Source organism: Lotus japonicus, chromosome 1, assembly GCF_012489685.1.
Source record: "Lotus japonicus ecotype B-129 chromosome 1, LjGifu_v1.2".
NCBI lineage: Eukaryota > Viridiplantae > Streptophyta > Magnoliopsida > Fabales > Fabaceae > Lotus > Lotus japonicus.
Window position 1 is genome coordinate 127,881,295 of NC_080041.1, and position 11,193 is coordinate 127,892,487.

Genomic DNA, 11,193 nt, shown 5'->3' on the forward strand with positions numbered 1-11,193 from the left:
TTCACGTGATAATAAGATGACAAAGTGGTTAATCTCGTCCGACTCACTTTCAACTTGCCTTATGTGCAGGGGCGTATTCAGGATTTTCTTGTTCGGGGGCGGAATATTAGACTAAAAATCTTCATTTAATATTACATAAACTTAAATAATAAAAAATTATTTAAATACAACTCTTCGTTCTTTCATAGTACTAATTTTATATAGTATTGTATCAACAGAGATTTTTTCAGCAATTTATCTCTCGATATATACAACTAATAAATTTCAGAGAAGATCATCTTCAATTTTGTTGCAAAACCAAGTCTTAACCACTTTCATTGCAGAAAAAAGATCGCTCTGTAGATATTGTTGAAATAGGGAGTGTCGAAACAAAACGTTTCAATCTATCAACAAGTGAAAATATTGTTGTTTTTCCAGTTTCAACTAACTTCGTAAAACTTGGATAAAGTGGAAATGTTTCCTAAATTAGGATCTCGGGAAACATCTGAATGATAATGTCTTAATTGAAACGACAAATTCTTTTTTTCTAGCTTGGAAAAATACTTATAGTCGGTGAAAAAAACTTGAGGGGGCGATGACCCCTGCCAGCCCCTACTTTTGTAGGATGGGGCAGGCTTAACCACCATCAAGAGTGAGAGTCAACTCATTCCGTTTAGGTAAGTTAGCCCACTATTGAAATTAAAATAATTAAAAATATGATTAAAATATTAAAAAAAATGGCAAGCTGATAGGTTGGCCCACAATAATTGACGCAAAACACTAAGAAAACCATTAAAAATTTTAGTTTTATTTATTTATTTTAAATATGGCAGCCTAGTGGGTTAGCCCAACTCATTTTATCCGGCGGTTAAGTTGATTGACCCACTGCATTTAGCGGTGGCGGGAGGGGGACATATACTATTGTTATGAGCTTCCTAGTTTATTTTATTTTATTTTTTAATATATGATACTCCCTCTGTTCTTTATTATAAGGCTATTTTTTAGTGTTTTTCTTGTTCTTAAATATAAGTCCATTTACAATATTAATGGAGCATTAATTATTTTTTCCCAAAACTATCCTCATATTTAATATGAAAGAGACAATGAGATTTTGAAATAATAACTTGGAGAGAGAAATTTATAAGAAATTAAATAAGGGTAATGTAGGAAAGTGAATAAATTATTTTACAAATTTATTCCTTGTAACTACTTTTCTTAATATAAGAGAATTAGGTAAAATAGACTTATAAATATCAACGGAGGGAGTATGTATGTATATGAGCTGTACAAACAAATGTAGGTATGCCATCATTTTTTTTTTTACCCTTTAACTCAAATTCTTGCTTCAGTTGTTAAAAAAAAAAAGAATTCTTGCTTCAGGCCGGATTGAACCCACTTTACCATTATTTGAGACATTTTTACCACATTGTGTTCTGTTTTTTTATTTTCTTCTAAGCAAACATTTTGTGAAGGATGGTTCCAAATTTTTGTTAGACACTATGTGAGGTGATTGTATAAGTTGTAGACCATTACATAATGCTAACGTAAAAAAAGTATGGAAGTTAATATAGAATTTGGATACTGTACCCTATAGAATATGCAGCTCTTAAAAATAAATTATACTAATCATGTCCTCTGGCGAGAAAAAATTTGGACGATAAATGATGGGTCATTATTATGATCAATAAATTGATAATTGAGGAAACCTAGAGAGATATATTTGATTCCCTAAATGCAAACATAATCAATTAACAACAAAACAAATCTGAATGATTATGCCTCTTCATACTACTGAGAAACCAGGTAAACTGCTGCTAACAACTTCCGACAAATTGAAGCAAGATTTGCTAGCATCAGTAGAATAACATATCGTTTTCTTTACTCAGTTTTGATTCTAATTGGTTTGTGTTTTTGTCTTTATGGTTTTTGCTACTACCAACTATCCCCTGAAAAATGCATTTCTAATTGTTATAGGTTAAGGGGAAAATGAAGATAGATAGTAGTTAGTAGTTACTCATAGAACTCAATGGCTATAATCACTCTCGAAATGCAGGTTAACCCAAATCATGGGATTTCATGTTGAGTTGCTGCGGGGGCAGGGGAATATTGTCCATGTTTTAAGGCGGTTGCACATTTTATGTAAGGTAGTTGCACAAGACAAGATTTTTTTTTTTTTAGAATTATAGTGCAATGAGGTAAATAGCTGAATTAAGCCACAAGGGCCACACATTTCATATTTATAAGCTCAATTGAGAAACTTATTAAAATAAAAATTAAAATAAATTATAGTAAGTGCTTATTTATAAACTAATCTAGACAACTTATAAAAATAAGCTCAAAAAGTTTATATAGACAAATCATAAGTTATTTACACAAACTCTTATAAACATTCACATTTGATTATATTATGAAATAAATTCAAATAAACTATTTCAAATAGATTTTTAATTATAAAGATAATTTTCATCTTGCTTCTTGAAAAGCATCATTAATTTTAGAGAAAATTTCATTAATTTGACTCGGTTTTAATTTTGTTTTCATTTACTTGACATTAAAAGATTCATATGTTTAAATCAATCAATTAAGTCCAAATAATTTGATTTTGCAGTAAAACAACTTTAACCTTTTTTTATATCTCTAACACAATTATCCTTCACAAGAGTCAAATTGTATTCAGGTCATTAACATACACATTCTCGTGGGGTTAACTCTTTGAGTGGTTTTCTCGAATAATTATATCTTCACACCTCATTTTTTAGGTGTGGAGAGGTGGAGGAAGAGCGAGATAGAAAGAAAGGAGAGAAAAAGTAAAAATGTGATATGTGATTTGATTGATAGAGAAAATAAAATAGATAGAAAATAAAAGTGAAAAATGAGTGAATAAGTGTGTATATATCATAACTCGTTGTCTTACCCATACACAAGATATATATTTGAGAGATCTTAGTTAATATTAATTAAACATGTACCATATGAATTAACTATCCGTTCAGTTGATAACCAACTTCAATTTGATTTGAATAACAAAGTTGTATATATTATGTCATTTTTAACGTTAACTTTTTTTTTTTTATAGTTTTAATCAAATGTATTATCATAGTCAATAGTTGTAAGACTAATCTTTCACTCCATAGTCATCATCGTACTAACCTGTTTATATAAGTTTGACTAAATATTTTATAATTTAATAACTGAATTTAAATAGATTGAAGGATTAAAAATAAAAAAAATCAAATTTTACATGTTGAACTGATAAAAGTTATATTCAAAAAACTGCTACATTAACACTTAATGAGTCTCCGTCGTAGCGGTTAAATGTGATTATTTGAACCTTTAATGTCAAGAGTTTGATTTTTAGAAGTTACACTTTCAAAGAGACTTTTGACATTCACCGCACCCGATTCAAACAAAATTGTATCAAGTAGGATATTTGTGGTTTCAAAAACTAAAAGACTGAATTAACAATGTTAAACATGCTTTATTTGTCTAAATTACGGTCTAAATTGGATAAGCACTGATAAATCGGTGCATGATATGACCATAAAGGGCAGCATAACCACAATTAAGTGAAACAAAACAAAGGTTGGTATCATAAAAGATTTGATTATAATGGTGCCAAGCAAGAAGTGTTTGTATGTAATGAAAAAGTAGTTGGACGTAGCCCCATTCATCATAAAAGGAAAAAAGAAAAAAAAAGCAGTGGAAAAAATGGAAAGGTTGAAGGTGTCACAACTTTAGGGCAATAGGATCATTCCTTGTTGAAAATGACCTAAGAGAGTGGGAGTACCCATTCACTAGGATTTCAAACAGAGTATTGAAAACTTGTGGGTAAGATAAGGAAGCATGTCCTCAACCTGGTATGATGCTGTTTGCCATCAATTGACACCACCATAAAGTGTACTCATAACTCATCAATTGGATTGTTTCCTCTTTAGATTTGTCCTAACATTAACATTAGCTCATTAATCTAACTATAAATCTCTAATTAGCCTCTAATATCCATAGTGTCATTTCCCTTTGGGGCTTTTGCCCTTTGTCTTCTTCTATTATTTAAGTAACACCTTGCTAAAATGCGCACAAACTATGCTTATGGTGCGTATGATTAGACAAATCAAACGGTCCATATTCACCAAGTGAAAAAGCTTGATGAAACATAGTGCCAATGTAACTCTCTAATAAAGAGCAACCACACTCTCTTCTCTTCCACCATTGATTCACATTCACACACTCTTCTCAGCAAACTGCTTCTCTCTCTCTCCCTCCCTCTCTCTCTCTCTCTCTCTAAACAAACTTTGTTTTTGGTTCAATTTTCATTGTTTTTGAGTCAATAAAGCTCTGAACTTTGAAGTCTTCTTTGAAATCTTAACCAACCCCATTTTCAGTTTTGCTTCTTTGTTTGCAAAGTTCTTTGCTTTTCATCCAATCGCTCTCCAATTCCACTCTTCCACATGTCTTCTGATATAAGCTAAATTACATGCATGTTACTCTGATGGCTAATGCTGGAGCTTCTGTTTACAGTGTAATTGAGGGTTTGGTTCTGTTTCAGTGATTGTGAAGCAAAGCTTGAAGCTTTGGTTGGTGGGGTGGTGGGAATTTGCGGTGTTTGTGATGGGTAAGGATCGGCTGCTACTGGCAACAGTTGGACCGCCATTAAAACGGCGAGCAGGGTTGCGGAGGAAGCAGGCTGGAAGAGGCTCCTACAGAGGGAGCTAGGGTGAGGGTGATTTGTTGTGTGTGTGATTGGAGGGGGGTTTTTTGTTGTTTTTTGACGACCCTTTTTGTCAAGGGTGCCTTTGAGGTGTTGAAGTTTCTAACTTTTTGAAGAGGAACAAGATGGGTAGTACTAACTTGCACCAAGTACTTAGAAGCCTCTGTTTCAATTCTGATTGGAACTATGCCATCTTTTGGAAGCTCAAACATCGAGCTAGAATGTATGTTACTACTTCTGATATTATTGTTTACTTCTTGTTTTTAGTCCTACTTGCATATTGCATCTTTACTTTGGTGTATCTTTGATTTTATCTATATTCTATACCATAATTTTGGATGTTGACAACTCAGAACATGTTAATGAGGTGAAGTGTAGTTTGGCATGATTCCATCCTTCAGTCTGAAGTTTGACTTGGCATAATTGGTTTTATTTTTATACATAAGTTTTTACTAATATTATTCATATTATATAATGATTTTTATAGTAAAGATATTCCTTGATATTCTTCCATGTGTTTTGTCCTTCCACGTTTGGTGATTCTAGTTTAGAATAACTTTTTTTTTAATCAACTAAGATGGGAATGTGTTGTGTGTCTAGATTCTAGAATCCATAATTTTGAGGAGTTTTTACCCTTTGATGTTGTCTATTTTGGCTTAAGGAAAACTATTGTATCTTGTTCGGTGAATTACGATCTTCTGTATTCAAAGTGCTTTATGTTACTTTCATTTGAATGGGATAAGGGTAGCATTTGTGTTTGGTCATTTTGCATTTATGTGATCGGCAGTAAAGATAAAACATTACTGTTTAATGATATAATTTTGCACATTCATTTCTTCATTACAGGTGCACTTAGCACAAATAGTTAAAGTACATGATGTGTTACCTTAAAGTTTCTCGGTGTGGCATTTGTTTGCAGGATGTTGACATGGGAGGATGCTTACTATGACAATCCTAACAATGATGATTCAGAAAATAAGTACAGTCAGAAGACCTTGGAACAGATTGGTGGTGGGAAATTTTCACACGACGCTCTAGGATTAGCTCTGGCAAAGATGTCATATCATGCATATTCATTAGGGGAAGGGTATGACTAATCAAATGTAAATTGGTGCTACTTAAGATTTGATCTTCTTTTATGTAGCTCTTATCCTAAGATCCTTTCTTTACAGTATTGTCGGACAGGTAGCTATTACTGGAAAGCATCGGTGGATATGTGCGGATAATCAAGTTCCAGGTTCTGGCTTGTCTTTTGAGGTGAGAACTCTTGTTATTCAGTGATGTGACTTAGGATCTCTTACCCTTGGAAAAATTGAAGGTCTCTAATTGGTATCAGACAAATAACATGTCATTTTCTAATCCATCTTCCAATCATTCTCATTCCTCTCCCCTTTCTGGTTTCATTTTCAGTTTGCTGATGGATGGCAGTCTCAGTTTTCTGCTGGAATTAGGGTAAGTTAACTGCTTTATTATTCTTTTCACAAGTCACAACTCTACAATATTCATGTCCATCAAAATTTGTATAAGTGAACTTTCTATTTCTAACCAGACATTAGAATTGTCTCACATTAATAATTCTAAGGATAAAGGGCAATTTAATTTGTGGTTAATATGATAATAGGCTCAATAAGACAAACTTTTGAGCCGCTGCAGCACTCTGCCTCATTATTCTTAATTCACTAGATTCAACCAATATAAAGCAATCTTACTGTGTTGCATTCGGTTCCTGAGTACTAAACGTTAGAAAACTCGTCTTTGAGACAATGATTTCTTAGTCTGCATCCTTGTACTTTGTATTCTATGCATTAAAATTTTTCATTAATACAGCTTTTACTTTTCTGTGCAGACAATCGTTGCTGTAGCTGTAGTCCCACTTGGTGTTGTTCAACTTGGCTCTCTAAATAAAGTAAGATGAGTACTTTTTTATCTTTATTTTCTTTGCTTTAGAACCTATTGCTAGCTAATGTGGTTTCTGATAGTGTTCAAGAAGACATCTTTCATCTCTTTATGATGCTCTGTATAACAGACTTTGTATTCGAGATTTTGAAATTTATTTTCACTCTTTCAGTCTTTTGCTTTGATCTATGAACTATTAAGATATGTGTATATAATTTAGTGAAGAACACAGATAAATGAGTGAGACTGTCAACAACCAATTCCTAGTTTTGTCAATTGATAACATAGGCTTAATGTAGTTAAGTTAGCTACAAGTATACTCAATTATAACTTATTAAACAACTAAAACCAGAGGATTTGGCATGAAGATTAAATATTAGGACCTTTCTTTTCAATGCTGATTTTACGGGTAACAGGGTCACATATTCACCTGAGGCTACTATTGAATTATCTGCATAATGCCACCTTACCAAGTATGAAGCATATTTAGGGTGTGGAGGAGGGGGAATTGTTGGGGAAATGCTGATCTAATAATTAGAGTTTACATACCACTAAACCCTTGCTTTTGGTGTCTTTTTGCCTTATTCCTTCTATGAATTGTTTGCCTAAATTGGCAATAAATAGATTACTTAATCTATAAAAAGCTAGTTAGTTTTCATTATGGGCTTGTGCCTATTTTCTTCTCTTTCTCTCTGAAATGCCTTCCTGAGCTTAATAAGCAATGTTTTCTTCAGAAAATTTGTTAGGTCTTTTTCTTGATTTCCCTGTATAATTTAGATGAATTTCCCCCCTTGTCATGGGCTGTTTTGTGATTTTTATGAATTGCAGAATATTTCCTGGATATAAATGTACATTGAAGCCCATTTATTATTGAAATATTTAATAACTTATTTTGCCTTTGTCATCCCGGGTTGCAGGTGATTGAAGACATGGGGACTGTAACTCATATAAGAAATCAGTTTTTGTCTACTCAAGACTACTCAGTAGGCCATGTTCCTAGTCAAATGCACACTAGCTTGAAGAGTTCTTCGTCTCAGGTAAGCTTCTACTTTTACCTCTCTATATGCATGTCTTTGCATGGTGCATGAGTGGGTAGGGGGTTTGTGTGACTGTTGGCATGGACATTTTGCCATTTACTATGTCATAATTATTTTTAACCAAGATGCGTTGAACATTATCATGATGTTTATATTTCTTGCTTTTTTCAGCCAGAAGTATTGAAGGAAAATTTGTCTTCAGATATTATGCATGTTTGCTTACATGATACAGAGAAAACCACGAATAGTGAAAAAGTGGATGTTTTAACGCCCCTTCAATCTTCAGAGAGGAACTATGCACCTCATTCTGCATATGAAAAACTGACTGATATGGCCACGCTTGAGGGGCCTGAATTTCGTAGTGATGAAACCTTTTTGCTTCCGACAATTTCCAATATGATTAATGTGGAGCATCAGGAATTTGAAGAGATGCGACATCTAAATGAGAGGCGGTGTCGAGGGGACAGTAGTGGCTGCAAAAATATGAGTTTGGAATCAGAAAATGCCACATCAGTTTTAAACAATTCTGTTATAAATAACACTAGCTTCAATGCTTTAATACACTCATCAGAAAAAGTCAGTGCTGATTCTGCATGCTTTCCTTCAGTTTTTCTTGATACAGTTGTTTGTGAAAGTGATAAGTTGCTTCGTGTGGATGCTGGCCATAATGAAATGTTGAGTTTCACCGCACTTTCTGATGTTAACTCCCAAAAACATACCAAAAAGTCAGAATGTCAAACTGAGCCTTGTGACAAGGATACCTCGTACTTTCAACCCGAGCCTTGTTGCAAGGATACCTCGTACATGATGTCAAAGTTCCCTGCTGGGTGTGAACTACATGAAGCACTTGGACCAGCTTTTTTGAAAGGGAGTAAATGTTTTGATTGGCTGGCTCAGGTTAATCAGGACATGAAAACTGTTGATATGCCAGATGAGATTAGCACGAGTCAATTGACTTCTGAATCTCGTCCAGAACATCTTTTGGAAGCAATGGTGGCCAACATTAGCCATAGTAATAATGATAATAATGGTGAATTATCATTTTGTACATCAATGCAATCCGCAATGACTTCTGGAAAAAATCCTGAAGCTTCTCTTCATAATGTGCATAGTGTTAATTCAAAAGCATATTCAATAGATCATCCCTCTCTCTTAAGAGAGGACAAGCACCATTCTTTGAGTTCTTCTACATGTCCCGGTTCATATAGCGAACAGTTTGAAAGGTCCTCTGAACCTTCTAAGAACAGCAAGAAGAGGGCTAGGCCGGGCGAAAGTTGTAGGCCTCGGCCAAGAGACAGGCAACTGATCCAAGATCGTATTAAGGATTTGAGAGAGCTGGTGCCTAATGGAGCAAAGGTATCTTGCTGTAATGTTTCTACTTTCCGTTTGTGGGTTTTGAGTGATGGTTATGGTTGTGGTTCACGTGGCTAAACATTTTATTGTAACTTCAACAGTGCAGTATTGATTCACTACTGGAGCGCGCAATAAAGCACATGCTATTTCTCCAAAGCGTAACCAAGCACGCTGACAAGCTAACTAAATTCGACGATACTAAATCAAAGGTAATGTTCAAGGGGGTTTGAGAAATCTACCTTGTGGTCCACAGTCTATAAAGAAGCTAATTGACCATCTCTGATTAAGTAGGGACTGATATTTGAAATGTTAAGATATGCATATGTATGAGATTATGGTTCACTATGAATTAATTGGTTTCTCACTCTGGTTTGATACTGAAAAACAAAGGCATTTACTTCTCCTAAACCTTTGACTATCTTTTAGGGCATACTTTGATTGGATAAGATTTTATTTATCTAATTGCTACTTAGGATACAAGTTTTTGAGTTGAAATGATCCATTCAGACAACTGTTGATTGCCCCCTTCCACATTTTCCGCATGTGGAATTATCTTCCTTGTTTAACAACAACTACAACAACAAAAGCTTTATCCCACTAAGTGTGGTCAGCTATATGGATCTTCCTTGTTTAACACTACTATAATTTTGCAGTTGCATCGCATGGAAACAGACGTTATTGGAACCTCTACTTATGAGCAGGGTTCAAGTTGGGCAATGGAGGTTGGGGGTCCTTTGAAAGTTCATTCAATATTGGTGGAGAATCTTAGCAAGGATGGACAGATGATTGTTGAGGTGTGTATGACTTGAAAATTTCAATTTGATTATTATATAACAATGATTGATTAAAATTGTATCACAAGAGAAAAACTCATGATGAGAAACGGAAGAGGTTAGAAGAAAGGTTGTTGGAGGTCATAATCAGCTACTTAGTATGTTCACTATTATAACTCTGGCTTTTTCTGTAGATGCTTTGTGAGGAGTGCAGCCATTTTCTTGAAATAGCAGACGTGATAAGAAGCTTGGGCCTTACAGTTTTGAAGGGTGCAACAAAAGCTCATGATGAGAAGATATTGTTATGCTTTGTTGTTGAGGTAGGATCAGAACTCAAAACTAAGATTTGAAACTACTGTAGTGTTTTCTTATTTATAGGACTGAAGAACTGACCTAAAATTGCTGTGAACTTTGTCTATAACTTCATTACAGTATATTGCAAAAATTATAGCATACCAATTATTGTGAATTGATTTGAAGTTGAAAACATCAAATATGTACTGAATGTTAGGCATGATATAGCATATATGATTAGTACTGAAGTAAAATCTGAACAGTTTATGAGCCATGCACTCGTGCTTGTAAGTTCTTTATATTCATTCATTCATGAAATGTCATTGATGAGAAAATCTGGTGTATCACAGGGCCAAAACAACAGAAATGTACACAGACTGGATATCTTGTGGCCGCTTGTTCAGATACTGCAATCCAAGAGCACAATGCATGCACAATAACTGGTTGATTATTGGCCTGTCATTGCCCATTGTAACTCATTCTTAATATCCGAGATGATGCTCAGAGTCTTCTACCTTTACATTGTGTCAAGACTCAGTTTGTTGTTTTCTTATGTTTCTGGGTTGAACATGTGATTGTCATTTGTTTATATATTTTGAATTTGATTGAAAATGAACACAATATGTGGTGGACGATATATACGTATTAAAGGTTTCCTTGTTTCTCCAAGACTTTGCATCTAAGCATCCAATAACTTTTTAGGTCACAAGATGGGTTACTAGGCATATTACAAGTTTCATTTTTTACCACCAAAGCGTTAAATTTGGATCCCTTACCTTGGAAAACAACCAAGTATTGAGAAAATCTATTTCCTACCTTCGATTTTAAAACACTCTGGCGTGAGATGTGATAAGTTAGGATCGATTAATTTCTCAACACACATATGTATATATTACATTGGCAAAGATCCATGCTAAAAGTGACATGTCATTAACACTTACTAATACTGATACATGGAGATATCAAACTGTCTAAGTACCTCATCAGCTCAATGAAAATCTTAGGTAGCATCGTAACTTGGTTGTTTACATGATGAAAATTCATAATATCAACCAAGAATGTGCCACACAGTCAAATTTTTTATGAACAATCAAATTTGAAAAAAAAAAACGTCATGAACAAACTAATGCACATACACTATATTTGAAGAAGG

General features: G+C 34.1%; 1 protein-coding gene across 1 annotated transcript; it reads left to right on the forward strand.

Annotated features, from left to right (window-relative positions):
• The first annotated feature begins 4,089 nt into the window (after positions 1-4,089).
• On the forward strand, positions 4,090-10,709 carry LOC130730545 (transcription factor EMB1444-like). Its single transcript, XM_057582584.1, has 11 exons — positions 4,090-4,910; positions 5,607-5,774; positions 5,860-5,944; positions 6,098-6,139; positions 6,534-6,593; positions 7,501-7,620; positions 7,792-8,976; positions 9,075-9,182; positions 9,627-9,767; positions 9,941-10,066; positions 10,391-10,709. Exons 1-11 carry the CDS (start codon positions 4,813-4,815, stop codon positions 10,478-10,480), a joined length of 2,223 nt encoding a protein of 740 aa, XP_057438567.1. The 5' UTR covers positions 4,090-4,812; the 3' UTR covers positions 10,481-10,709.
• Positions 10,710-11,193: the final 484 nt, after the last annotated feature.

What these genes read in the sequence shown, in the direction of transcription:
- LOC130730545 (XM_057582584.1), top strand. Translation starts at nt 4,813, where the DNA reads ATGGGTAGTACTAACTTGCACCAAGTACTTAGAAGCCTCTGTTTCAAT. An exon ending in GCATATTCATTAGGGGAAGG is followed by an intron (nt 5,775 to 5,859) that starts GTATGACTAATC and finishes CTTTCTTTACAG; the next exon opens with TATTGTCGGACAGGTAGCTA. An exon ending in ATGGACAGATGATTGTTGAG is followed by an intron (nt 9,768 to 9,940) that starts GTGTGTATGACT and finishes CTTTTTCTGTAG; the next exon opens with ATGCTTTGTGAGGAGTGCAG.